The sequence below is a fragment of the Halichoeres trimaculatus genome, unplaced genomic scaffold (genome assembly GCF_033239565.1).
Source record: "Halichoeres trimaculatus isolate MK-OKI-2021-1 unplaced genomic scaffold, fHalTri1.1 fHalTri1_scaffold_3, whole genome shotgun sequence".
In the NCBI taxonomy this organism is placed as follows: Eukaryota; Metazoa; Chordata; class Actinopteri; order Labriformes; family Labridae; genus Halichoeres; species Halichoeres trimaculatus.
In genome coordinates this window covers 15,145,969-15,173,722 of record NW_027437181.1, presented here as the reverse complement: position 1 = coordinate 15,173,722, position 27,754 = coordinate 15,145,969, and the positions used below count along the sequence as shown (strand labels likewise).

At 41.1% G+C, this 27,754-nt stretch overlaps 6 protein-coding genes across 8 annotated transcripts; 3 read left to right on the top strand and 3 right to left on the bottom strand.

Moving 5' to 3' along the window:
- Nucleotides 1-16: 16 nt before the first annotated feature.
- Nucleotides 17-3,957, bottom strand: blzf1 (basic leucine zipper nuclear factor 1). The gene is made up of 7 exons (XM_074666804.1): nucleotides 3,606-3,957; nucleotides 3,229-3,321; nucleotides 2,124-2,584; nucleotides 1,760-1,959; nucleotides 1,459-1,587; nucleotides 1,095-1,320; nucleotides 17-1,008 (listed from the first exon to the last, which is right to left on the bottom strand). The coding sequence occupies exons 2-7, from the start codon at nucleotides 3,245-3,247 to the stop codon at nucleotides 823-825; spliced, it is 1,221 nt and encodes a 406-aa protein (XP_074522905.1). The 5' UTR covers nucleotides 3,248-3,321; nucleotides 3,606-3,957; the 3' UTR covers nucleotides 17-822.
- Nucleotides 3,958-4,785: 828 nt separating this feature from the next.
- LOC141787476 (meiosis-specific nuclear structural protein 1-like) lies at nucleotides 4,786-14,700 on the top strand. The gene is made up of 12 exons (XM_074665910.1): nucleotides 4,786-4,939; nucleotides 5,078-5,287; nucleotides 7,223-7,350; nucleotides 7,465-7,567; nucleotides 7,884-8,113; nucleotides 8,213-8,429; nucleotides 8,509-8,616; nucleotides 8,919-10,385; nucleotides 10,462-10,549; nucleotides 10,663-11,248; nucleotides 11,344-11,433; nucleotides 11,786-14,700. Exons 1-8 carry the CDS (start codon nucleotides 4,937-4,939, stop codon nucleotides 9,183-9,185), a joined length of 1,266 nt encoding a protein of 421 aa, XP_074522011.1. The 5' UTR covers nucleotides 4,786-4,936; the 3' UTR covers nucleotides 9,186-10,385; nucleotides 10,462-10,549; nucleotides 10,663-11,248; nucleotides 11,344-11,433; nucleotides 11,786-14,700.
- Nucleotides 9,347-13,821, bottom strand: LOC141787477 (testis-expressed protein 9-like). Of its 2 annotated transcripts, XM_074665911.1 has the most exons (6): nucleotides 13,661-13,821; nucleotides 12,839-12,930; nucleotides 12,366-12,539; nucleotides 12,120-12,254; nucleotides 9,576-9,710; nucleotides 9,361-9,481 (listed from the first exon to the last, which is right to left on the bottom strand). In XM_074665911.1, exons 1-6 carry the CDS (start codon nucleotides 13,671-13,673, stop codon nucleotides 9,404-9,406), a joined length of 627 nt encoding a protein of 208 aa, XP_074522012.1. In that variant the 5' UTR covers nucleotides 13,674-13,821; the 3' UTR covers nucleotides 9,361-9,403. The 2 variants fall into 2 exon arrangements, with proteins under 2 accessions (XP_074522013.1, XP_074522012.1); XM_074665912.1 differs by lacking the exon at nucleotides 9,576-9,710 and having other exon boundaries at nucleotides 9,347-9,481.
- Nucleotides 14,701-14,766: 66 nt separating the features above from the next.
- On the bottom strand, nucleotides 14,767-16,089 carry LOC141787478 (E3 SUMO-protein ligase ZBED1-like). Its single transcript, XM_074665913.1, has 4 exons — nucleotides 15,600-16,089; nucleotides 15,397-15,514; nucleotides 15,146-15,285; nucleotides 14,767-15,061 (listed from the first exon to the last, which is right to left on the bottom strand). The coding sequence occupies exons 1-4, from the start codon at nucleotides 15,666-15,668 to the stop codon at nucleotides 14,786-14,788; spliced, it is 603 nt and encodes a 200-aa protein (XP_074522014.1). The 5' UTR covers nucleotides 15,669-16,089; the 3' UTR covers nucleotides 14,767-14,785.
- ercc5 (excision repair cross-complementation group 5) lies at nucleotides 15,987-23,691 on the top strand. 2 transcript variants are annotated; one of them, XM_074665908.1, is made up of 16 exons: nucleotides 15,987-16,077; nucleotides 16,623-16,715; nucleotides 16,842-17,017; nucleotides 17,126-17,241; nucleotides 17,327-17,428; nucleotides 17,538-17,604; nucleotides 17,783-17,926; nucleotides 18,094-18,301; nucleotides 18,434-19,327; nucleotides 19,422-19,708; nucleotides 20,015-20,134; nucleotides 21,086-21,299; nucleotides 21,669-21,813; nucleotides 22,012-22,214; nucleotides 22,305-22,387; nucleotides 22,793-23,691. In XM_074665908.1, exons 2-16 carry the CDS (start codon nucleotides 16,628-16,630, stop codon nucleotides 23,339-23,341), a joined length of 3,396 nt encoding a protein of 1,131 aa, XP_074522009.1. In that variant the 5' UTR covers nucleotides 15,987-16,077; nucleotides 16,623-16,627; the 3' UTR covers nucleotides 23,342-23,691. The 2 variants fall into 2 exon arrangements, with proteins under 2 accessions (XP_074522009.1, XP_074522010.1); XM_074665909.1 differs by lacking the exon at nucleotides 15,987-16,077 and having other exon boundaries at nucleotides 16,109-16,715.
- Nucleotides 23,692-24,154: 463 nt separating this feature from the next.
- On the top strand, nucleotides 24,155-27,162 carry mettl21e (methyltransferase like 21e). The gene is made up of 5 exons (XM_074667158.1): nucleotides 24,155-24,197; nucleotides 26,158-26,315; nucleotides 26,406-26,523; nucleotides 26,615-26,712; nucleotides 26,833-27,162. The coding sequence occupies exons 1-5, from the start codon at nucleotides 24,155-24,157 to the stop codon at nucleotides 27,160-27,162; spliced, it is 747 nt and encodes a 248-aa protein (XP_074523259.1).
- Nucleotides 27,163-27,754: the final 592 nt, after the last annotated feature.

Here is a 27,754-nt window from a genome sequence, read left to right as displayed (position 1 = left end):
TTATAAAATAAAGATTAAAAAACAATCACCTGGAACAACATGATCTTATTCAATAATTTTTTTTTAAAGAATCAACTTTGATTTTTTAAATTGTTAATTTTTTTTTTTTTTGAAATGTCAAAAAGTGGTCAAGTGTGAGCATTTGACAGTAACAGAAAATCAAGAATTGAATTCATACTGCAGCAGCAATAAAACACAATATATTAATGCAATTTTCAAAATACTGCTGTACCAAGATCAGTGGTGTCTCTTCCAGAATAGAAGGCATCCTCGTACACATGTGCAAACAGCTCATTGTCTCTTTTTCTGCAGATTCTCAAAAGGCAGCCCCGTCGAGCCCCAGGATACACTTGCACTTTACAGCCACTCTGTTCTGTTGTTCTCACATAAATACTGCAGGATTGCCTCAGCAAACTTGGAGAACACAATCCTAATATTCAAGTTAAAATAAGCAAACACCTTCAAAGTGTCTATTCAGCAACAATAACTCTTCCTGACCCCACATCCAAGTAATAGATATTATTTTTCATAGTTAAAACAAGGCTGTAATGTTCCTGAAATGCATTCTGCTTTCACCATTTTTACATCACAGTTCAGTAACAAGCCACTCTTTTGTTTACATTTTTCTAGGTTAATGAGAGAAAATATGGACAACTGGCTAATTTTTTTAAAACCATTTTCCAAATATTCAGAAATGCAAAAGATGTTTACTCAAGAAGTCAAGTTACATAAAGCAGCACTATTCTCCATGCTGCTTTCAGGCTCAGCCATCAGTCGTTTGAAATGCTCTCTGTAGTTTTACCCGTGTCAGATTCTTTGACCTCACAGCACCAAGATGTCTCCAGAGCAGCGCTCGCAGCAGTTAAAGGTAATGTTTTCATAGCGGGTGTACGGGTGAAATCTGCCGATGCTCTTCTTATTGCTGAGGAAGTTTGTGGTGGAGGAGTCCATAAGTGGAGGTTCTGTTGTGTTTTCTGAACAGGTTATAGGGTCTAAAATCTTCAGCACCTAGAATTAACAAAGCAAACATTTATAAACCTTAGGATTTTTGAAGAATGTAACATAATGTCAACTCATTAAAATAAAAAAATTACCTTCTCAGCCATCTTCTCAGCCGGTGTGCTGCAGAGCTGCTCAGCTGTTGCACTGCTGCTCTTTACTGAACTGCTGCCACTAGTGTTACCCAGCAGGTGGGAGTTGATGGCATCTGCCAGCTTGTGATTGGCTGCAGCAAGTTCACCTGTGCCGAGAGGCTGTGCACTTGGGTAGTACGTCTGCTGCCGACCCCACTGCAGAGACACCAATAGCTGCTCCAGGGACCTGATGTCAGAAAGAGAAGCAACATCAGGATTTAGACTGTGGTGCTATGACACAGAGTTGGCCTCACTATCTAAAATAATTACAGTCATTGTTTGAGTATTCAAATAAGAGCTATAGCATATCAGTTCATTATGTTACCTGTGAGTGAGCACCATGTCTCTAGAGAACTCTTCTCTCTCTAACAGCAGGTCCTGGATTGCTCCTTGTGCCTCCCTGGTCTGTCTCTGCAGAGCCGCTCTGGCATTTGTCAGCTCCTCTGCCATGACTCTGCAAAGACAACACACATGCAAAACTTTATTCCCCACTGAAGAGCCTTTAAGTTATCCCTTACAGATTCCAACATGTTTTTCCCTTAATACTTATACAGCCGAATCAAAAAAAGTTTTAGCCCACATAACGCATTTTGTAAAAATGAGTCTATGTTAATTTAATCTCTTACCTGCTGGCCAGGAACTTGCTCCTCCAAACATCGCACTGGATACTCATCCGCTCCAACTGCTCTGCTGTGTGTGCCAGACTGCGGCCCAGAGCCTCGTTTTCCAGAATCAGCTGGTTCTTCTCCCGAGACATCCGCTCAAAGTGGTACTGAAGGTCATCACCCACTGACGCTACAAGCAGCTTTTTTAGCTCACGGTTTACCTGGGACAAGGAAGATTTTAAGTACACATGCTATGTTCCTTTACCTTTAACAAATTCACAGTTGTGTGTCAACAATTCATGATTCAATAGGTTAAACAGAAATACTACTGACTAATTAAGTCTAATTTCTTAGTAAAAATGTCTCCTTTTCACAGGAACCCTACCTCTGTCTGCACACGAAGCTGATTAGAGAGGCCCTCTTTGTCCTGCAGGAGCCTGCGTTCAGAGTTCTGCAGCTTCTCCAGCTGAACTTTCCAGTCCTCCACCAGAGGCAGTGGTGGGGAGCCCTGCTCCTCATTCTGTTGCCCAGCCTCTCCTTTCCCCTCAGTGAGTCCGGTGCGGCTGGTCCGGATAATAGCAGCACGAGGGACCACAATCCGTACTGCATCCACCTCTGTGCAGGCTTCTCTACTAACTTTGCCTAGATGGAGCACCCCGAGGGGCTGCGGCGTAACAGGGGGAGCAGGGTGATTGGATTTAGGACTGTGTTTTGGGCTTGCCACCTTCAGGAGGGGAATTGGAGCTGAAGCTGGTGGCAGTGTATCTGTCTTAACCTCCAAGATGGCCTGTGGTTTTTCAGTTTCCATGCCATCACCGGCACCTCGAACAGGCACTCTGGCCGAGCCTGTAAGAAAAACCAAAGGTGAAGTCTGTTTAAACCACAAGTGAATAACTCCAAAGATTCCCAAACCACAAAGATCTACTAACGTTCAAGCATTATGTGTCTGTGTTAGTTTAAAGCATGGTGTGTGACAACAGTGAGCTTCTGCCCAGCTTGTAAATGAAAACGGCTGATTTGAAAACTTTAAGGTGTCAATAAACAGACAGTACTTTGGCAAAGAGTAGACATAATAACGGTCGTTAAACTATGTTACAGAAACTAGTGAAACTTGCCATCTTGTTTACCTTTTATGTTTTCAGATAGACTTTGGTTTACTCTGATAGTTTCATACTGACACTGTATTCTCACACAGCTGATCATCATCCAATTATATAACATATGGGCCTTTAACTTTTCAATCTTTAGATACTTAAGTACCAAAATGTGTTCTGTGGAATTTAATTCTCAGCATGATTTCGGATTATTTAGCCATCACAAGCTTACTTCGTGATCTTGATAGTTTTTTGTTTGTTTTATCTATGCCTTGTACGTGTCACACACACACATGTAAGATCAATGTCCTTTGCCAACTACCAATCAGTTTGTTAACCTAGCTGACCTGGCAGAAACATGAACAACCACTCACAGAAAAAATACACAACACTTACCTCTCACAGCAGCAGTCATCGTGGACGTGGTGTTACGTTATCAGGAAAGTCTGTTGGTTCAACCGAAAATTGTGAATCTCCTTCTTCTTCTTCCTGTGACATTAAACAAAGATCAAAACAACGTTGTTTTTGTTGTTGTTACTCTTATCTCTGGACATGTGAAGCCGCCAGTCAAAGATCGAGCTGATAACATAGCACGACGAGATGAGGTTATTGAAAGCTAACTTGCTAATGTTAGCTTTTTGAGTAGCGTTGCCGTAAAGAACTACAAAACGGAAACTCAGTCACAGTTGCGCTACCAGTAGAATTAAGACAGATATTAACTCCATGAACCTATTTATAATTATTGAATTTGGCAAAATATTAAAATAACATACCGAGTAAGGAGAGGTTTATCTCCCTTGATGTTTTCACGGAAAGAAGTCAAAAGCAGTTTTGTTGCCACCGGACATAGTCAACTGCCCCTCCCGAATCCTGTAGGTGGCAGTATTGTGCGTGGAAACTTGTAAAATGTGAAGAAGAAGACGGCAAGTCAGACAGTGGGTAGAGCCGGGTAGAGCGCAACGCGTGGTTTAACCCCGCTCACGTTGAGGCACGCCTCGTTCTGCAGGCTGCAGTCAGGAGCTGTGTCCCAATTCAGGGGCTGCAGCCTACGGAGGCTGTAGCCTTCGGAGGACCCAGCCTTCGTAGCCTGTGTAGACTGCAAAGGCCGAACTGAATTGAGACGGTCTGGTCTATGAAGCATTTCCTGTTTGTCACCCTCGACGTCACACAGCGCCGCCCTCACCTGTCAGGCTTGCATTACCTTTAAACACACGTAAATAAAAACCTCACATTTAAACAGGATGATTTTCACTATCTTTTTATTAATTTGCGTTATTATTATTATTATTATTATTATTATTATTATTATTATTATTATTATTATTATCCCTATTGATAGAGTATAGAACCACCATTTACATGAGAGTACGGCACTAACGTACATTTTCAACATTTGATCGAGTGCTGGGGGGATGATAAATAAAAAAGTATAAAATACAAGCTGCTGAAATGATTTAATGTCTTTTTTTAATTCCTTGTAAAAAAATAAAAATAAAAAATAAAAAAACACCAAGTAAGTTTTTTACCCAAAAGAATTTACATTTATGAACATATTTTTATATAGCAATGAGAAGATTTATAAAGAACTGTTTTTCCTCAGTATATTACTTGAAAAGAGCCCAAACAAAGCATTTTCACACAGAAAAACAAAATATTCTTTCACGTTTTAGAAACACAATCACATAGTTGTTGCCAGAAATCCTTCATATCTGAATAAAACAGGACTCCTTTTGGAGTTCGGCTGTGTCCATCATGTTCGGCATTCATGCGCAATGAATCTTGGGATATGTGAGGCTATGAAGGATTCACCGAACCCGTCCTTCGCGGCCCCCGAAACGGAGGACGGGTTCGTCGGCCGCATTTGGAGGAGTCTCCGTATTGGGACAGCCTCAGGGGCTTCTCTTTCTTTCGGTAGTTTGATTTTCCCCGGATCTGGCGTCAATGCAAACGCTCATTTCTATTGGTCGGACGTAAGGTGACGCGCCGTTCCCACGACAACACAACGCCAAACAAAAAATGACAACTGAAGTTTCTTTTCCTTGGAAGCTGTGCTCGGTTGAGTCAAAACAATAGATAAGCATTGAAGGAGACTGGCAGCGCAAACATGGTAAATGTCCGAAAAAAAAAAGTCAGAGTAAACGGAACGGTAGCATGACTGCTACTCAGAGAGCAGCTTCTCACTAGAGTTTCACAACAACACTTTGTGCTTAACATTATATCGTGTTTCTTTTCTGTTCTGGCACAGAGTCGTAACTGGATGTACAACCAGCAGCAAAAGTTGAAATTTCAGTGTCAAATTCAGGAGCAGCACCGTGTGGAAGAGGCCCGACGTTTGGACAAAGAGAGGCAGCAGCAGGCCTGTATGCGGGACGAGGAGTACTTTGAGAGGAGGAGATACCTGCGCCAGGTGCAAGATGAACACAAGAAGAGGCAGATGGAAACTGACCTGCTCAAGGTATCTATCTATATTATATTATATTATATTATATTATATTATATTATATTATATTATATTATATTATATTATATTAGTCACTTTTCCGTTGCTAGGCGCTGCCCAAGTAGCTGCCTGTTGCAGCAGCTCTCTCTTCTTTGTCCGTTTCTTTTAATTTTTTTCGTCTCTTTTTCGTAATCTCTGTATTTGGAGTGGATCATTACTTTGTATGGCTCATTGTTGGTCATGGACACCAAACTTTTTGTGGCTTCGGCGATATTTTTTACTACTTTTCTCCTGTGTTTGTCTGGAGATCCTACATGTAACCATGGCTGCATTGTTTGCATGCGAAATTAGCTGTTAGCAGCCTGTAGCATGTCAATGCTAACTAGAAAAGCAATTTCTGAAGAAATTGCGCTGTGAATGCAGAATGCTGAAGCAGCTTGCGCTGAAATGCTAAAGCAGAAGCTGAACATGAATGACTGAAGATGTGTCTGAAAATGGTTGGATGAAGTCATGCAAGGCTTGCACTGAAATGCTAATGCAGAGTACTGAACATGAATGACTGAAGATTTGTCTGAAAATGGTTGAATGAAGTCTTTAAAAGCTTGTGCTCAACTGCTAATGCAGAATGCAGAATTAGCCTGCCATGAACTCTTGGATGAAAGGAAATGAATGGACGAATAAATGGAATGGATGAATGAATTTAAAGTTGAAATGGTTGTGTCTATTCAAAAATTAAAGGAATGAATTAAATTTTAAAGAACATTTATGGAAATGATGACCTGACTAAGGGAAAATGCAAGTCGGATATCTTAAACCCTGTTAAAATGTAATCCTGTGTGTCCTGTGTGTGAGTTTTTTTAACCATGTAAGCCTGTAGGCTGAGGCCCATCTGAAGCCAGATGTTGCCATGGTGATCATTGTTTACCAACTGCCATCAGAGAGCTGGTGGAGTCTGTTGATTCCCAACACATTCCCCTTGAAATCAGGGTGTAAAGGTGCTTGCAATTCTGACAAAATAATGATCATGAAGCATGAATCAGTGTAATCTAAAATTGGATTTAAAAGTTTGAATGGCTGAATCAATTCAAGAATTAAAGGAAGGAATTAAAATTTATAGAAAAAAATCTAGGAAAATAAGGAGCTGACTCAGGGAAATGGAAGTCAAATGCTGTTTAAGTGTGATACTTCCTGTGTGTGTGTGTGTGTGTGTGTGTGTGTGTGTGTGTGTGTGTGTGTGTGTGTGTTCAATCATGTAAACCTGTCTGCTGAGGCTTATCTGAAGCCAGATTTTGCATTGGTGATCACTGATAAATAAACACACACATGCGTGTGTTTGTTCCTGAATGTTTTGATGAGTTACTATAAACCGCTGCGTGAGATGAAACGTTGCCACGGAGACCTACTCGTTAAGGCAGCAGGTGCAGAACTTTGCCCTAGGAATCCTGAGACCCAGAGGAAGCTGTTTGTCTAGTTTCATGCATGAAGGTCAAGAAATGGACCCATTAGAGTGATAGATAGATGAGGGAAATTTGACTGATCTCTGAGAAAACCCCTCAGGAATTAACAAGAGGTATATTGGGTTTTTTTTGGACTTGTCATGACAGTTGGCCATTTTGTGAAAAGTGCTCCATCCTTTTGCTTTAAAAAGCACTTTGTCAGAACAGTGACTACACAGTAAGTTAAGGAATTATAACTTAACAATATGCACATAGAAATTGTAGAGATGTATCTTATTTCTATAGAATCCCTTATCAAAATTAACAAACAAAATAATAAGTCTTTTACTTATCAGTGCATTTTAATGTACTACAGAGAGGATTTTTTTTACTGGTAATATATCATCTTTTTAGTCCCTCTACTAAGACTTGTCATTCATTTCTGACATCAAGAAACAGTAAAAGTGACTGACCTTATCTAGAAATGTAGTTTACTAGATTTTTGTTCTTGCAGACAGAAGAGGAGAGAATGAACCAAAAAAAACAACTAGAACAAGAAGAGCGTATAGCGAAAGAGTTGGCCCGTATCGAATTTGAGAAGCAAAGAGAGGAGGAAATAAGGAAGCATATCTCTGAGAACAGGTGTGTCCCAGGGTAGTATGCAAATGCAAAAACTTCTTACTGAAGAGTTGTCTTACCTTGTTGTTGACCTCTTATAAGACCTTTAAACTTTTATGCCTTTTCATACACTTTCAGCCCGGAGCTGCGAGAGTTGGAGTCAAAGCTGAAAGCTGCTTCTGTGAGCAAGGAAAGAGCTGCACAAATTGCTGAGCAAGAAGCTATGAGGTTTGAGTCAATGGTGGGTGCTGTCCTTAATGATTTTATTATACCTACAGATCAATTCTAAACTGCCAGTCAGAAAATTGAGGTTCATTTTCTTTCATGATCAGCAGTTTGTTCAAAAAAGGCTCAATTTGCTTTATGTATGAGGACCCAGATGAATCAGTTCATTTAGACTAGAGTTCTAAGAAAGTATATCCTGATTTGTCTTCTTGGTGAGCCCCACATTTTTTAACAATGAGATAGAAAGGTAAACGTGTTGGAGCAAAAAAAAAAAAAATACAGAAGTTAAAATCATTAGCTTTTTGTCTTTTCGTTTTTTTTGGGGGGGATAGCGTGAGAATGCAGACTTTGCTCGTGAGAGCAAGCGTGAACTGGAGAAGATAGTCGCTGAGCAGCAGAAGCTGGAGCAGAAACGCAGAGAGGAAGCGCTGCAGAATCAGAGAGAGCTGGAGCATCAGATGATGGAGAGAGAGCAATGGAGACAAGAAGCGTCTGAAGAGTTCCTCCAAGAGAAGCTCAAGGTTGATGAGATTGTCAGAAAGATCTATGAAGAGGATCAGATGTGAGTAGTCATCAATTATAAGTGCTGCAAAGTATCTAACTTTTAGATTCTTGCTGCCATGTTGGGTTTTAACTGAAATCTAATGTTGTGGTCCTGGAGGGAGAGGCAGCTGAAACTGGAGAAGGTCAGAGCCACTCAGCAAGACATTGAAGAATTTAAGAGACAACAGGCCGAGTGGAGACGCATGGAGGAAGAACAGATGGAGGCAGAGAACAGACGCATCATGGAGTTTGCAAGCCATCAGCAGCACATGGAGGAGGCCAGGATGGCAAAGATGAAGGAGCGTGAAGAAGCAAAGGAGCATCTGCTACAACTAGTTGAGTCACCTTTATTTTAAATGCTTGTCTTTTCTTTCAATTAGGTCTGATGCTTAACTCCTTTTTGTTTTTCCTCAGCTTACCGACAAGATAGAAGGGGAGAGGAAGCAGCGTGAGGATATGGAGCAAGTGCGGGAGGAACTTTGTTTCGAAGAACAAGAAGAGGCCATTAGGCAGAGAGAAATTGTAAGTATGTCTATTTTACAGCCAACTTTGTAAGCATTCATTCTTTATTTTGGAAATAAGGATGAAACATACCTTACTGAATCAAAATCAGAAAAAAAGCTGAGATTAATATTTACCACCCCTAACACTTAAAGTGAAATCACTTTGGTTGAGAAATGACAAGAAATTACAAGGAATTGAAGAGCACTATTTGCTGTTCACTATCCAACAACTACTTTATGAACAGCAGCTCATAAGTAAAGAGACGTAAACTTGGGTATCAGTGATAAATCTAAACATTTTTTCACACTTCTGTGTCACAGGAGGAGATGGAAAAGAAAATCAGACAAAGGCTGGTGATAAAGCAGACATACCAGGAGCAAATGGCTTTCAAGGAGATGCGCAGGCAGGCAGAAAAAGAGGAAGAAGAGGCCTTCAGGAAAATGATGATGGCAAAGTTTGCAGAGGATGACCGGATTGAGCAGATGAATAATCGAAAACGACGCATGAAGCAACTCGAGCATAAGCGCGAGGTTGAGAAACAGATAGAGGACAGAAGACGGAAGATTCAGGCCAACATAGATATTTAAGTAACCCTTAAATTTTAAAATTGTTTTCATCAATAAAAGCACTTGTTTTATGACAGCAGAGTAACTGGAAGATATTTTTATTTGAGTTGTGCAAGGTTTTCAATAAACTAGATCGAGGAATGATCTGTTATTTGTTATTGGAAACAAATCTGTCCAACTCTGGACATTCTCTAACAACAACAACAAAATAAGAAGAAGAAAGATGGAATTTTCAATGCTCATGACTTCCCCCAGTCTAGAGCCTTCATAAACTCATCTTCTGTGAAGGAGAGCAGCTTTGCAGCTTCAAAATGCATCTGTGGAAAAGAGGAAGAAAAAGAAGGAAACTGTCTTTAAAATCATACACTGTGCCGAGGATGGGTTTTAACTGCACATGGTTGACGTTCCTACCTTTTGTCTTTTAAGAATGTTAATCAGCTTGAGTTGTTTCTTGAAGCCCACAATGAGCTCTGCTTTCTGTTTTTTTAGCATTTTGTTCTCAGTTAGTAGTTTTTCTTGGTTCTGGAGCTCCTCGCTTGTCTTATCCTTAATGAAATAACATCGAAAGACTAAAATCAGTGAAACTAAATCGGGACTAAACTTGTGCAACAAGCCACTTGAGGTCTTATGAGTTACAGTTTAGTACATTTTTTAAAATTAATTGTAAATTCTGCTTTAGGTCTAAGTTACTGATTTTTCTGTTTGTTACATCAAATTTAGAATCAATAGTATCTATATATCTAGTTTCTTTTAAATTTGTTTACACAAGAATGTATTCTACTGAGAGTTTTTTACACAGGACTTCAGTCCCTGACAATCAGAACTATGTGGGTTTAAAATAAACTGTTTAAAGCTGTTTTTTATTACTTAAATACATACCTTGGGTTTAAATAAAAAAAAAACAGTTCTTTGTGACCGTTAAGTATCTTCTTACATTTGAAATCACTAAATGCCTATGGTAAAATTTTACAAAATTCCAACAAATAGCATTTGACAATCATGACGTGAGCACATGTGTGCTTGGTAGATAGCCTGTGAATAAAGCCAGTCAGCTCTTGGGCTCTCTCCTCTGCATATTGTGTCTTTACTGTCATGTTTCTCCTTTGTTCGTTTGCTCTTTCTAGGGACTGATGAAGACACAAAGAGGCTGATAGCCTGGAGGGTTGCAAACGCTCCCCTGTTTTGCCCTGGGAGGCGGAACGCAGCCATGACCGGCTATGAGTAAGTGAATTATGAGGTAATCATGTATCAATATTGTTTTGATTTGTATTTAACATTTAGTGAAAAATGTTGTCAGGGCTTTCATCACAGAGATGAGGCTGGAGGGGAGGGTCACCCAAGCTTTCATCAAAAAGAAATGGGAAAACCTAAAACAAAAATACAAGGTTGGTTCCCAGTGATGTGATCAATAAGTTCAGTCTTCATAATGTGGGCTCTCAGCATACAGTCATCATAAATTCAAATTGAATTTCTGCATTTTGCTGTCCTTCCTGCACAGGACCTAAAGACCCCAAAAACTGGGGTCAGCACAGAAGGGGGTGAGACCACTGCTGCATCCTGGAAGTGGTACTCTTTGATGGATGAGGCAATTGGGGGCAGGCCATCCGTAACACCGCCTGTCCTCATTGCCTCACTGTCATAGGATGCAGCAGTTGCCTCACCCCCTCAGTGCTCAGCCCAGAGGGGGACACCTCCACAACATCCACCCCAAAAAGGCGACGGGTGGATGTTTTGGAGGCTCCAAGAGACCTCAAAGAGAAGGAGGCACAGCTGGAGGCAGAGGCGAGAGAGAGGGAAGAAAGGCAAGAGGAGAGAGAGGAAAGAAGAAGGCAGGAGGATTTGGAGCGAGAGGAAAGGAGAAGGAAGGAGGACCTGGAAAGAGAGGAGCGAAGAAGGCAGGAAGATCTGGAGAGGGAAGAAAAAGGGCACAGAGAGGCGACAGAAAGGGAGGACATGAACAGTTCCCAATGTTGCCACACCAAGCGACATCTCTCGCTTCGTCATTCGTTACCACCCTGTGGCTACTGATGATGACATCAGGGAGGTTAACGTTGGTGGAGCAACTAACACATTTCTGCTGCAAAGTAAGGCAATTTAAAAATCTCTTTGTTAGAATTAAGTCTCTTTCTTTGCAGTCCATTTGAGGACATTCTTACCTTACACCTTTCTCTCCTTGTAGACCTGCTGCCCAACACAGACTATCACATCAGTGTTGTGTGTGTGTATGGTGAGCAAGAAAGTCAACCAGCCACAGGAACTCAGAGGACAAGTGAGTATTAACACTTTGTAACTCTGCTTTAAGAGGTGCTATATAAATAGAGTTTATTATTTTATTATTTATTATTTGAGTTGTTCCTGAAGTGGATATCTTAAGGAAAGGTTAGGTGTGCTAGGTTAGATTATTTCAGAGGATGTAAGCACTACAAAAAACAGTATAATAAAAGAATAATAAATAAATAAATAAATGATAAAAGATATTACCTTGAGATTGTCGAGTTACCATGTAATGTTAACCTTGACCCTAGACAGTAAGCCTGAAGCCCCATGGCTCCACCCCCCTTGATTTATATTGCGAGATATTTTAAATTGATGAAACTTTGATGCATTGTTTTTCCCTCCAGCTCTTGATTCTCCAACTGGACTGGACTTCTCTGACATCCGCACCACCTCCTTCACCATTCACTGGTTGGCTCCAACTTCTGCTATTACTGGTTATCGTGTCCGCTATCAGGGCACAAGTGGCGGGCGCACCAAGGATGAGAGGCTTCCCCCATCCAGGACCTACTACACTTTGACTGGACTGACACCATAGACTGAGTATTTGATTTATGTGTACGCTGTCAGCAACAACCAGGAGAGTCAGCCTCTGACCGGGACACAGGCCACCAGTGGGTTTCTTTGCTGGTTTCTAACATGACGTCATCTGTTACTGTAACTCGTTTTATGTTTGCTCACCTTGTTTGCTTGTTTCATCTTGTTCAGCTGAGTCTTTAACCTCTCCCCCTCCTCCAAAGCTCTGTTGAGACGAACCTCCACAGTGCCTTGGACAGCTGCTGCTTGTTTCTGGGATCTGCTCTGGTTCTCTATCTCCTACACACAGACCAGTCAGAAGAAATCACACATCAGAAATTCACATGTGACGGCGGATGAATGATGGTTTGTCATTCAGAAATAATCTGACTTTGACAAAATGCTATAGACCTTGCATAAGGCTGACACTTGCACTTGAAGACCGTCATATTTCTTGGTAGACTCTTCAGCCAAAGCTCCATGTTTCTCAATCTGTGTTTGCTGAATGCTTGTTGTTTTCTGCAGCCTGGCTCGATCCTCCTCCAACTCCTTTATTTTTGCACTGAGCTTTGCATTTTCATCATCCTGTGCCAGAAAAGACACAAACTTAAATACAAACATATCTGTTTTAAAACTATTCAAATGATTATACAAAGACAACTGTTTTGCATTATGATCAGAATCTCGTCTTTTGAAAAGATGGACTTTACAGGAAAACTGGTTGATTCAACACATTTCACTGACAGGTGTATCAGGTTTGTGTTTTGCCTCATTTGCTATCTCTTTATGGCTCTTGGATGTTCAGTTGAGCTCTGTCTCCCTCTGCTAATGTGGAGGAGCAACAACAGCTGCAACTTTATCATTGTGTAAGTACAGTTGTTTACCTTTTTGTAGTATTCACATGTGAGTTGATCCAGTTCTTCTTGCGTGATCCGTAGTTTCGCCTTCAGGACTCGTATTTGAGCATCTGACACACCTTAACAAATACACAGTTAACATCTTAATCTGTGTTTAAGCTCCCATTAGAATTAAATGCCAAATTAATTCTCATGTAGCAAAATGTCACAATAGGCAAGAATTTCTCAAAATGTTTCAGATACCAATTTACCCTTGTCCTCAAAACCCATCTTTACTTAAAAACTTAAACCAACTATGATGAAGAAAAATTTATTAAATGAGCAAAGTTAAATTATTCAGTTATGGCCATCATTACATATATTTTAATTTCTTAGCACTATGATAAAAAAAAAAACTAATACTACACTGCCTCCAACATCATCCACAACATTTTCAGAGGTGACAGTGTCCTCTTGCATCCTGTCCTCCATGCTTTGGGTTGTCCTGGCCAGAAAGAAATCATCCCCGTCTCCTACAGCTGCTGAATCAGTCACTTGAGACATCTTGCGGGTCCTGATAATTAAGAAACTTTTTAAAACCTTGAAGTAACCCTGTAAAGAACATTTTTATAGAATATACTCAACTCATCACATGATGTTCCTGTGAAATAACATACAATTAAATTTACACTTTTTCACGGCAAAGCTCTTTTCCTTGCTTTCCTGTACAAGCAGCCCCTTTTTTCAGTAACACCTAAGAAAGGGAATGTAAACTAAAATCACAATCATGCTTTTAGGCCTGCAGCCCAGACAAACTGTGCCAGCAGATTGTTAGAGAAAACAGCTTGATTTGATACTCTGAACTCATACCTTCACTTTGCATTCCTGTGCCAAAGACTGGCGAGTCCTTATCATGCTGGAATGCATCAGAAAAGTTTGTAGAAAAAAAAAAAAAAAGCCTTACACATTTACTTGCCTCTAACTTGGTCAAAGCTTCCTAACTAACACCACAAAACTTATTCTGCCTTCAATAAACCGCAGCATTTGTGTGTGACAGGCTAGAAGGCTATTTAACGTTAGCTCGTGGGAATGTTTGTTGAAAGACGTGAACTATTGTACCTATTGGAATAAAACCAAATTGAATCATTCAGGCTGGGGGATTTCCTCACTGTTTTGAACTGACCGTCTGATGGCAGCGCACTCAGAGGTCAGTCGCTTGATTGCCTCTGTAGCTTTTGTTAGGCTAAAAAACCCAATTGTTTTAAATCGTGGGTCCAGTAGTGTAGCAAGGGACATGATGCTCATCGACTGCAAAGTGTGAAGTTTCTCCCTGAGTTGCCTGATGAGCTGGTCTCCCATTTCAAGTGCTATTGCAGGTGCCGGCTTGGTGGTTTCTTCCTGAAGGTTCTCCTCTAGCATTTTCAAAAGGGGAATAACCTTGGAAGCCGACACATTTTGCTCTGCCGACAACTCCACAGTGGCATCATAAAAGGGAGACAGCAAAGTTAGACAACCTGCAACAATGCCTCAGATGTTAGGAAGGGGATGTCTTGTTGAAGTCCAGCTAATGCTGCACCAACTGGCTCCCTTTGCTCAACCAAACGTTGAAACATCAAATAGGTGCTGTTCCATCTAGTCTCGACCTCTTGCATTAGCTTTAGCTTTGCCATCCCCAGTTGAGTTTGCACTTGGCTTAGCTTTTCCTTTAAAGATACAGATGTGTAGGGCATTAAATTGCTGCACTCGGAACACAGATAAACTATTAACATTATTAGACATTGGAATAAGGGAAAGAACATACCTTAGTAGTTGTGCTGCTTCTGAAGTACCCAACCAGCTTCCTCGCCTTGGCCCGGATGCCAGAGAGCACAGGGTGCTGGTCAAGCACCTTCTTCACCATGAGGTTCAGTGTGTGGGCTATGCAAATATGGTGCTGAAGCTTCAGCTCTTTCACACAGGCAACCATATTGGGGGCACCGTCGGTAACCATACATGTTACTTTATTAGTGATCCCCATTCCTCCATGAGGGAGGCTTTCACACGAGCTATGTTTGCAGCTGTGTGAGACTGAGGAAACTCCTGAACTTCCAACAGCACTGAACCAAGGCTTGATTTTTCACCTACAAAATGGCAGGTTACAGCTAGGTAGGCATCCATGTTGATGGATGTCCACATGTCTGAAGTAAGGCTAACAGCAGCCACCTGTTCAATTTTAGCCTTTGCCTTCTCCTTAGCTGACTCATACTTTGCCTCCACCATGGCCTTCAGAGCCTAAGGGAAAAAATATGAATATAGTGCTGAATTTGAGGCATATAGGAAAGTCATCATTCGCTTGTTGCATGCACCCATACATACCTGCCTTGTAGGGAGAACATAATTGGGATCCAGTTTGGACATGAATGTCCTGAATCCAACATCATCCACAATAGTGAAGGGCCGTGTGTCCTTCACTATCATGGAGACTAGGGCTTCATCCAGTTCTTGTTTTCTGGTGGCTTGTTAAAGGGGAATAAATATAGTATTAGGACCTGTCTTTATTTTTAAAATGAACAAAAGACAACATGGAAAAATTGTGAAACTGGGTTTGTAATATTGTAATGACTTACCTTGACTAGAAGAAGCTCCAGTTTCTTCCCTATTCTCATGCAAGGCACGGTAATGCCTTGGCATGGATGAGGTGTTGTTATTGTACCCCAACTCCTTGGAGCACAACAAACACCTCACCTTTGAAGAAAATAAGAAGCAGTGAAAAATATAGTTCTTGATAAGCAAACCTAATGTGTTTGAAATTATTTTGGATTTAGCTTACCTTATTAGGGGTAATCAAATCAAAATGTTCCCAGACAGGGGAAATCCTCCTCTTCCTAGCTGGCTCCATCCTCACCCATCCTTCTCACCTTACTCTCCTAAAACTCCAAACTGTCTCTCTCTTTCCCTCTCTGAACTCTCCAAACTACCTCCAAGCAATATATACGCTATCCAAACTCTGCTATCAAGACTATCAAAACTATCAAAACGCTATCTAAACTCTCAACTGACCACAACTCTCCTTCACAAACCCACATCTCCAATAGAGCCTGAGGGGCTTTTATCGCTGTCAAACCTCGCGGCAAAATCCGAACCACTTCCCGAAGCAGTCGCGTGGTGCAGCCGGGTAGCGAGGCTTCGGACGTCATCATTTTCGGCTCCTCCCCCAAGTGAAGCAAGCCTCGATACCACAGACCCTTCTCACATCGTTGGCGTCTGACGCGTTGTGTGATTATTCTTTCCCTGAGAAGGCCTTACAGGTACAACTTCCTCTAAATATTCAATTTCTTTAACTTATTATAGTCAACGCTGAGTCACTCAATGAGCATGGCTACACAGTAACAATATTTTCGACACTTATTTTTTACCTAACACTAAAAATTCCTACTAATAATTCGTCGTTGCAGCGGCGTTAGACGGAATACCTGGCAGGTAATGATCAGGGGAAAAAAATCCCTGGGTGAACTTTTTGCCCTCGGTGAACTGCTGAAGCAATAATAAAGAAATTTAGTTCAACCAATATGCTTATTGATTACCATCAGAAAAAAATAAATATAGATAAAATGAATAATTAATAACCAAAAGGGAAAACAATGTTCCATTAAATTGGCGGTGTACTACTTCAATTAGACGCGGAACCATCGTGCGTCGTCACCATTTTCTTCGTCTTGACGGACGAAAACAGTGTAACGGCCACTGTCATGGTGGTGCTTGTGCGATATCTTTCTCTTTCTTCTGATATCTTGCAAAAAATGCAAAAAGGCGGTTCAAGCCGAATACTTCCATTAAGGATTTTGTATCGTAGTTAACATGGGAGTGCACGGACTCTGGAGACTTTTGGAGAGCACAGGGAAGCCCATAAACCCTGAGACCCTGGAAGGAAAGATCCTTGCTGTTGGTATCCTTGCTTTGTTGTGATCTGTGTTTTAGGATGTGATTTTTGTCCTTTTATCCCCCTGTCAGAAGTTTAAATTAAACTGACTTATGTAAAGCCACAGCGTTAACCTTAACCAGACTCCCCAAGACATCAGTATATGGCTGAACCAGGCGGTGAAGGGGGTGAGGGACCGTGACGGAAACAGCGTCCAGAATGCCCATCTCCTCACCCTCTTTCACCGCATCTGCAAGCTCCTCTTCTTCCGCATCAAGCCAGTCTTTGTGTTTGATGGGGATGCACCACTGCTGAAGAAACAGACTTTGGTATGCCCTGTGCCCTGTACCATCTGTACTGATATTTTCAGTTCAAGATATTTGAGTTCAATCAGATGGTCTTGTTGTGTTATTAACAAGATTGTTCTTATCCTGCAGGCGCTGAGGAGGCAGAGAAAAGAGGAGCTGAACCGAGATTCCAAACAGACAAACGAGAAACTCCTCAAGACATTCCTGAAAAGACAAGCTATCAAAGCTGCTCTTGGAGACCGCAGGTAGGAAGCAGGTCTACAGAGAAATCAGCAAACACAACATCAGAAGACCCCAAAATGTAGAGAGCAACCCAACTGTGTTTTCCAGTCAGGATCCCCTCCCCAGCCTTTCCAGTGTGAGAAGAGATGAGGTGGACGACATGTACATACTACCAGCTCTGCCAGCTCCAGAGGAGAAGGACAAAAGCAGGTCAGAAACTCTGGGAGGATATAATTTAGTGTAACTGTTGTGTAAAAAGAGGGTTGTTTCACCTTTAATACCTTTGTGGTAATTATCTGTATGTGTTTAATTCTGACAGTTCAGAAGAAGAGGAAGAGGAGGGGAAAGAGTGGGAGAGCACAGCTGATAGCTTTCACATGTATCAGGTAAATGATCAAACTCACATTGATTGAATAACATCAGTGTCATAGATACACATTTTTATAGTTTTTGATGGTGTTAATATGTTCTGATGGTTTCGGTCCTTGATTGAATTTTCTACTCATTTCACTTTTTTTAATTTGATAGCTGACATGTAACACCAGCCTGTTTGCTGTGTTTCAGGGAGAGCTGTATGAAAACCCTAACTCTGTGGACATCAACTCAGACGAGTTTGCTTGCCTGCCTCCTGAAATGCAACATGAGATCCTCAAAGACATGAAAGAGTTTGCCAAAAGGCGCCGGACCATGTACCATAAACCTCCAGAGGTACTGGTCACACACACACACACACACACACACAAACACACACACACACACACACACACACACACACACACACACACACACACACACACACACACACACACACACACACACTCTTAATACACATTCTGATCTGCTGCACTTAAACTGGGATTCCTATTCCCTTTCAGAGCTCTGGAGACTTCTCTCAGTACCAGCTGGCTGGCCTGTTGCAGAGGAACCATCTGAACCAGCGTCTAGAAGGTGTGGAGAAAGAGATGAGCCAGAGGAGTGCAGGAAGTGCTTCACAGCTTTACAACGAGGACGGGGACAAGAGTCACAACGTAGAGTCACAGCGACTGGTTTCTGAGGACCATTCCCACTACATCCTTATAAAAGGTTAAGGCGACTATGATGCTGTTGTTAAAGTTGTTGTTTTTTTTGTTTTAAATTAAATTAATGTTTTTTTTGTTATTTTGTGAAATCAGCTGTTTTTCCAATTCAAAACATCTATCTTATTTTCCTACTCAGGCTCCCAAAAGAAGGAGACTGCCCCCGAGAGCCGCCCTGCAGCCGATCCCTGGTCTGGGAACTCTCTGTCAGGCTGCAGTCGACCACCAGCAGGCAGACCTGAGCCTCTGTGGCGTCCTGCTGGTGAGGAAGATGAGAGAGTGTGTGGTCCTGCCTCAGAGTTTTCCAAAACCTCAGATTCCAGACCATCTCAGGACAATACATCACCACCCTCACCTCGTACACTTAAAGCAATCCAGGCTGCACTGAATGACAGCTCAGATGAAGAGAACGTGGAGCAGGATGAGAGGAGTGGAAATGTGTCTCCACGTACTCTGCTGGCCATCCAACAAGCTCTTGCTGAAGATGAAGGTTCTTCTGAGAACAAGAGTCTAAAGACCTCCTCGAATACCAAAGTGAAGGTGGATATTCACCGTCCTTTCCCACAGGTGGTCATCAGCAGCTCAGACGAGGAGACAGAACAAGACAAAGGGAACTCTGTGTCACCAAAACAAACTTATCTTAAAGACAGCACAACAGGACAGAGTTTACATGGGAGAAATGATCTGTTGCTCAGCAGTTCTGAGGACGAGATGGATGAAGTGATCGCTCAGCGTAACAAAGCACTACACTCTGCAGCGCTGCACCAACCTCAGGAGAAGACAGGAGAGGAAGTGAAGAAAGTGCAGTTAACAGAAGATACAAGGACAGGAATTAAAGAACAGACAGGGAGCAGAGAACCAGAGCGAGGATCAGTCAGACTGAACGGAGATCTGGTTCAATCACAGGCACCTGCTGCAGCAAATCAGGACAAGTTACCCATCAGTCCCTTTGCACAGATTAATGCAAAACCTCTCAGTGCAAGGACTGAAATTCCTCCTGAAGATGTCAAGACTGAGGAGAGTGAGTCAGAAGGTACAGTAATACACATTTCAGATCAAACCCATTCATCCTGTTATATTATTCAACCAGCTGACGACAACTGGAGACCTGTTTTCTTTTTTCGCAGAAAGCTTCATTGAAGTGTCAGAAGAGGAATTCAAAGAGGAGGATGAAGATAACTCACTTGTAATGATTAGAAAGAAAGGATCGCCGGAGGAGGATGTCAAGGATGAGTTAAAGATGGAAGAAAAGCCAGAGAGAGGTTCAGTGGAGGCTCAAGATGAACCAGATGTTGTGTCGTCAGAGGAAGTGGAGGACAAAAAGATGCAGAGTGACGAGGAGGAATTAAAGGAGGGAACAGAGAAAGAGTCCATGTCAACCCCAGCAATAAATGAATGGGAAAACATTGATGTGGTAAGTGATATTAAGACAAGCAGACTCTTTTCTTCAAGATCTTGAACGTTTTTAACACTTGAGAGTTTTAATACCTCATTATTGATACTTATCATTTTTACTCAGATAGGCGCTGATATAAACATTGTCAATAGTTTCATCAGTCAAGCTCTAGCTTTTTGGATATCATTAAATGTCCCTCTTCACCAAACTTTACTCTAAATGTGCTGAAACTGATGTAAAAAGATTAGAAACATAAAAACAATTTCTGATTTTTGACTCTGCATTAACCTCTTTCGAGCTAAATGATGCTTTCCTGTGCTGCAGAGTGAGCTGGAGGCTATGGAGAGCTCTCTTGAGATGGAGCAGAGCAACCTGAGGGAGCTGAAGCAGCAGCAGGAGAGGATGGCCAACACCGTCACTGGACAGATGTATCTGGAGAGCCAGGTGAACCAAAGACTTCATGAGACCATAGCCACAGACACACATCATACCAACACATGTTAAGGTTAACATTTGTCTTTGGAAATGCTGCTAACCTTTGAACTTAAGTCAAAGAATTATGGTTTTTAATACTGTGAAAACTGAAATCTAAACGAGTTTATATCCTTTTTTGTAAAAAAAAAAAAAAAAAGTTTTTTTAGACTGAATTTAAGCCTTGTTCTACCTAAAAATCCAGAGGCTTTATTTTGAGATAGTAAAAGACAAAAATCCGCCTGAATTGCTGGTGAAGAATAAAAAATATCTGCAAATGAGATAAAAAGAAGTACATGTAGTTTCTTGTATTAAGAAATTACCTGTATTTAAAGAAACTAAATAAAGATACTTCCCTTCCCCTGTGGTATTTTTTTATGCAATTAAGGCGTCTTTTTTATCCTTTTATTTCTTGAAATAAGATTTTTCTGGACTTGTCAGGTGAATGTGTTTCATGCTACGACAAAAAAGACTTAAAAAAAAAAATACAAAGACACATGCTTGGATTTCAGTTTTTGCAGTGAAAGTGTATAAGTGAATATACACATGTACAGGTATGATACATGAAAATCCAGTTAAGGACAGAATGGGGGGTGCATGTGTTTATGATTTCACTGCCAAACTCTCCCAGAGCACTCACAGTCTAAAATGTCACAGTCAATATCTGTATTCTTCTCCATAAAATTACCACTTTACTAAATTCAGTCACAGTTGTATTACTGTTAAGATAAGACTGCTAAGAGCAAAGTTATTTCTCAGTTAAATGCAGAAACATGCACCAGACTCATATTAAAGTGAAAGAGTAAATACCAGGCTATAACATCTAAAATTCACAGCTTCTTTAAGAAACCAGAGGAAGTATCAGGATATAGTTGGTATGTGTGGTGTATATGAGTAATAACTTCTTTCCTCTGTGTATTCTAGGAATTGCTGCGGCTGTTTGGCGTGCCGTTCCTAGTGGCTCCAATGGAAGCTGAGGCTCAGTGTGCAGCACTCGACCGCGCCGACCAGACAAATGGCACCATCACAGACGACTCTGATGTGTGGCTGTTTGGAGGGCGACATGTCTTCAGGAACTTCTTCAGCCAGAACAAATACGTCCAGCACTATCAGTTCAGTGACCTACAGAACCAGCTGGGTCAGTGCTGCCTCATATATCTGTGTTGTTCTTCAGTTTGTGTGTGACATGAAGCTGCTCAGTTACATCAGTTTCATGGTGTTACCATGTTATGTTTTGGTCTAAAACAGGAGCGTGAGGTGTTGAAATCGCGTTAGGATAACACATTACCCTGCTAATCTGATGGGTTTATATTGCACATATCAGAGACAGCTGTTTGTGAATGAGTGTGATCCAAAACTGACTGATGGGCTGTCAACAAACTGACCACACTCACAGAGCAACCAAAGCTTTTCTTCTCCCTTCCTCCTCTCCTTTTATTTCACAACCAGTATTTACTTTTCTTCTTTTCGTTTCCTTATTTGTTTCTTTTCCTGATGTCTTGCTCAGGTCTGGACAGAACCAAACTGATAAACCTGGCTTATCTGCTAGGCAGCGACTACACAGAGGGCGTGCCGGGGGTTGGATATGTGACTGGCATGGAGATTCTGAATGAGTTCCCTGGGCCAGGCTTGGAGCCGCTCATACAGTTCAGGTGTGTGTGAAATTCTTTTTAATTGGTCTTGTTTATTTTGCAGCTGCGCACACTTTTTATTCTCCTTGTAACCAAACCTGGATACTAAAAACATAAATGCTCAAGCCATCCATCAGTAGTTTAAAAAAATATTACACTTCTCAAAGCAATGGCTTTTGTTGCACGTGTTCATGCCTGCTCATTGGTTCTTCTCTGTAGTAAATGGTGGTCAGAAGCTCAGGAGAAAAAGCGTCTGGTGTCTGATCCCCGTGATACGAAGGTGAAGAATAAGTTAAGAGGACTCAAACTGCAGCCAGGGTTTCCCAGCCCTGTGGTGGCTCAAGCTTACATGGAGCCCACCGTGGACCAGTCAGACAGCACCTTCAGCTGGGGACGCCCTCAACTCGACATGATCAAAGAATATCCTTTCACTGTGTGTGCTTGTGTGCGGACATTTATTTGTGTGTATAAACGACGAGTGTGTGTTGTTTCCTCAACTAGTTCCTGTACATTTTGTCTGAATCGTTTTGGCTGGAGCAGCCTGAAGACTGAGGAGACTCTTCAGCCAGTGATCAAACAGCTCAACACTCAGCAGGTACAATGTCAACCAGAGATTCTTACCTGTGTTATCACTAATGAGTTAATCTAACCTTTGATTCAACAACAAAAAATCCCTTAAATTAGGTAAAATAAGATCCATAACATACAATAATTTTAAATTTTCTGTTATTACAATTACTAATAAGCTGCCTACACCATGAGAGGAGTTGCAAATAAAAAGATCTGCTTTGTAGCTTAAATACAAAGGTGAAATAGCCTGGTGTTAATTATTTAGTGATATTAAAAGCTAGAAATGAAGATCATCACAGATCATTATTTTTCTCTTTCTTGAATCCTCTTATCCTTGAAAAGTTCTCTTAATATCACTGTTTGATTGCTTAAGTTTACAAATGTCTGTATTTAAACAAATAAATCTACATTATTGACCTCCACATTTCAGACTCAGCTGCGAATCGACTCGTTCTTCCGCATGGAGCAACAGGAAAAGCAGGTGATCCGCAGCCAGCGACTCCGCCGAGTGGTCACCTGCATGAAGAGGAAGGAGAGAGAAGCAGGAGAGGAGGATGAAGCAGACACAGAGGAGGAAACACTGTCCCCATCCAAATCCAAGAAAGAAAAGACAACAAGTGAAAGTCCGATGAAAAGCGGAGGAGCAGCAAGGGAAGAGGAGAGAAGGCCTGCAGCGGGAGGAGGGTTTCTGGGGTCAGAGGTCTCTGTTGAACCACCAAAGACATCTCTGAGGGCCTCCAGCAGCAGCAGCAGCAGCCAGGATTTAACTGTTAATACCCCTCAGGTAGCCTCTAAGACTCTACCTCAGAGGGCCAGAAGGAGGAGCAGCAGCAGCAGTAGTAGTGGAGACAGTGACGATGGTGGAGATGAAGTTGCTATGATTACAGCTAGGTCTGTGTTTGAAGGCAGTCGCCGGGGTAGAGGAGGGAAAAGTACAAGAGGAAGAGGAAAAGGGAGGAAGATGGGAGGGAAAAAATAAACAAAAACAAAGCAACTCTCACAAAACACTGCAGTAAAATGATGTCTGATGTTTTAACGTGAAAGATGTAAACTAATCATGAAGTCATAGATGGAGACAAAATTAACTTTTTCTACTTGTTTTGTATTTATGTGACTGATGAAAACAACAAGAAATGATAATATTTGCATTAAATTGTTCACTTTTTGAAGATATTCCCACAGTTATGTCTGTTAATCTTTTGCAATGCCAGAGGGTTTAACAGTGAAACTAAGACAGCTGATTTACTGCCTTAAAATCCCTTAAATCTCCTCCAGGCTGTATTTTAGTCCCCTTTGTCTCAGCTCACACAATCCTCCTTCCCTCTCTGTATGATACACACAATCATAAAAGTTTTTTTTTTGTATGAAAAAAATAATCTCTTTGGATAAACAGATGATTTTTCTATCATTCACACCTACTTCTATTTTAACTTGTTGGTTCAATTGAGGAAATATAACTCCTCTTCGTCACTCCTCAGCTCTGGTTCAGCAGAGAGACAGAGCACCTGTTGTTGTCCATCACGTTTAAGTGCATCAGAGAGAGAGGAGTCCAAGCATACCCAGAAGGCAGACAACATGAAGGGTGGAGTTGAGGAAATGTGGTGGGGTGTTTGGAAAACTATTCCGAAAACGCTATTTGTGTGTAATTAAAGACCACAGAAGGCCAGAACTGGAGTATTACTCAAGAAGTGGATCCACACTGACCCAAATCCACAGGACTTAAAAACAGGATCAGCATTTGACTGCTCAAGGTTTTTTCCTCAGGGGCCTTCCTTCTTGAAGTCCTTCAGACATGGAGTCTCCACAACCCAAGGCCACTGAGGACGCCAAAGAAGGTGAGAATCTGCAGTAAAACAACAGTAAACAAAAGTTTTTTGTTTCCCTAGGTCAACAGCGTAATTCATGAAATACAAAACAAATGTTTAAGGGTATTTGAGGGACTTTTTCAACATTTTAAATAGTTTCCATAAAAAGGCGATAGGCAGGAATCTGCAAACTTACGTGTTCTCTTTGAAATCGTTCACCTCTGCCGATAAATGCACCACATTTAATAATGCACACAGAAGCCATGAGTAAAGCTCTGAAGCCCTCCCCCGATATTTTTATTGTTAGCTCTGTGGGCTCTCCTGACCTTTCCTCTGACCCCGGCCTTGCATAACACAAGTTGTGTGCCAGTGACCGGCAGCTCTGAGACACATTTGGATCCCGACTCACACTGGCACAGATCAGAGGAGCTTTAATATGGTTCATTTATAGAGCAGAGAACCCAGGAGTACTTGTAACATGATAAACAACCTGATTACCATCAGTTTGATTTAAGGATGCAGCTCTTCAGTGACGCCTGACGTGCAGCTGTAGATGCATTAAATCAAACATATTACTGCATAGTGTGTATGGTATAGTGTTCATGTTAACCTGGATGAACTGAAGTCCTCACAGAGCCTGAGTCCTTCATAGGTACTCATAGGAAATGAAGTAGGCGCCACAAAACATGCTTGTATATGTGGTGTACTGTTTATAAGATATATTTTTGATGTGTTTTTCATGGTGAATGCATGTATGATGAGCCAGTTTGATCAAATCACTATATAATGCAATTGTGATGACATTCGGCGTCAAATAGTAACACTGGGTCATAAAAACGTGCAAAAATAAGTAAGTTATATTCAAGGTTAAAAAGATCTTCCAGTGTATTTCAGTTTTAATTAAGTCTGACATTTCTTCTTTTTTTATAAAGCGCCTATAGGGAGTTTTTAACTGGTAATTAAAAGCCCTGTGAAGAGTTAGTAAGCGATACTAAATTGCATTTGTCTGTGCATAATCCTTAATTTGAAATAAGATTATCAGCACTGAAATCAGTTACTTCTAAATGCTATTTCTCAGTTTCTGTGGTCTATCCAACCAAACCATTTATGACACATGCAGAGAGTCCCAATGATGACACTTGGCCAGTCAGAGAAATTTTGCAGTGAGAAGTAACATCTGTCCTTTTCTAGAGGAAAATGATGAGTGAGCACTTAACAGTCGATTACACTAAAATTTGCATAAAGGTCACAGACTTTGCTTGTTGTCACATTTCAGACTGTAGCTCTATGTAACTATAAATTTATACATTAACTCAACCCTTTTTATCCTGCAAAAATGTGTCTTGAACAAAGAAAAGTAGTGTTAAGAGAGGATCTGATCTCCATTCATTTGCCTCCAAAACAAACACACATCTCGGCAAGACTCACCTCTTTACACAGTGGGGGACAGGGCTCATGGGAAATTTAGTTTCAGGTCATAAACAATATATGTATATATAATAAATGTTTATGTCCAACAAGCTAAGAAGACCACTAGCAACTAGACTGATGATTCCTATAATTTAAGTCTTAATGCCTGTAACCCTCTTTTATTTGGCTATTGACAGACAGCAGGATGAGATTTTGTGAAGAAAACATAGCGTAAACATGCACCAATAAGGGCAAGAGCTTCTAAATTCATTAAAAGGTCTTAATTACACTTGTTTACTACTTCAGTGCTATTTCAGATAATAGTTAGCACATTATTAAGGTCTTTAGGTTTTTTTTTAACTTGAGGTGACAGTTGACCCCTGGATTTGCCCAATAAATTGGTCATTCCCACCAATCAACGTTTTTGAGTCTGTATGTGAAATACCAGGATTGGATTGGTTCATCTCTACAAGTCTCATATCATTCTCTGTATTTTGCATTTTCTCAACTTCAGAAATAAATCAATCTCTGTTAGTGGTTTACACTGTTCTCTTTTAATACAAAACCCATCCACATGCAGGTCCTCCTGTGGATGCAGAACTAGCTAAAGCCATAATGGCTCGGGGTTTCCGCCCCTCCGTTATTGGTGTGGAGGCCTGGGAGGGATACATGTTTTCTGATCTGGAGATTAAGATCAAGGAGTCCACAGATGTTTACGGAGCTGTGCTCTGGCCTTCGGTAACTCCAAAACGTATACAGCATCTTAATAATTTAACATCCTTGATTCGAGCTCAGTTGATAAACTATGTACTTGTCTCCCTTCAACAGGCGATGGTGTTGTGTCATTTCTTAGAGACCAATCGAGACCAATTCAACCTCCTGGACAAGAATGTGATTGAACTGGGATCTGGAACTGGACTGGTCACCATCGTTGCCAGCCTGTTAGGTAAAATCATAACAAAGAAATACCAGGGTGACATTTGAAATCTGTGTTTTAAATTTCAGTTCTTCTAACGATTCTGTGACCCTCTCTTCAGGTGCTAAAGTGACCTCCACTGACCTACCGGATGTGTTAGGAAACCTTCAGTACAATGTTTTGCGTAACACTAAAGACAGATGTAAATACACCCCTGTGGTAGGTCTTTAAATGTGTATTTCATCATGTAAAGCTTTTCTATAGAGCTTCAGTCAGGGTGCTCTACCGAATAAAACTTGTGAACGATTGATGGATGTAAAATCAATGCTGTGTTCTCAGGTCACAGAGCTGATCTGGGGTCAGGATGTGGAGCAGCATTTCCCACGTGCCACCCACTACTTTGACTATATCCTGGCAGCTGACGTGGTATATGCCCATCCTTACCTGGATGAGCTGATGGACACATTTGACCACCTGTGTCAGGAAAACACTCAGATCCTGTGGGCCATGCGTTTTCGTCTGGACCCAGAAAACAGCTTTGTGGGTCGCTTTCAAGAGCGGTTCCATGTGGAGGAGCTGTACGACCTCCCCAGCCTGAGCATCAAACTGTACCGAGCCTGGAGGAGGAAGGAGAGGATGACGCAGGACCAAAGAAAGGCTGTGGCTTGAACTCTGTGTGTTTGTAATAAATGATTTAAATGCATTTTTTATTACTGTGTTTAAAATGGAAAAAAAATGGATTTATTCTGCGATTTTAAATCTTGTCAAGGATTGCAGTTTATTCTGCATTGTAACTTTATGATAAACTTATTACAACACAAAATTGTTTTGAATTTTAAGTTTTATACATTTCAAAGACTACCTGGTGTTTCTCTCAGCTTAAATAATAAAACTCATGCAGCATCTTTAACTTTTCAATCAAAATTGAGCCGACATACTGTCAACAAAAGTTCGGGTTACCATGAAACACTCGCTTTTGATTTTATGTAGAAGTAGGCTTTGATTGACTGGAAAATCTCTTTTGTCATCAGAAAACACCCGACTTGTATCATTAAGGTGTTTTTAAATTAGGCTTTTATATCAATTCAAGGCAGTTGTCTTCTTGGGTCACAGAGGTAAAGACAGATCCTAACCAGAGTTTTAAAAACTTTTCATCATCCATCCACCGCTTCTTATCACCCTCAAGGTTTTGTCTCACTGTGTTGTTTGGGTCCAGTTCAGGGCGTTGAATATCTTCCCAAACATGGCCCTGAATTTTAGG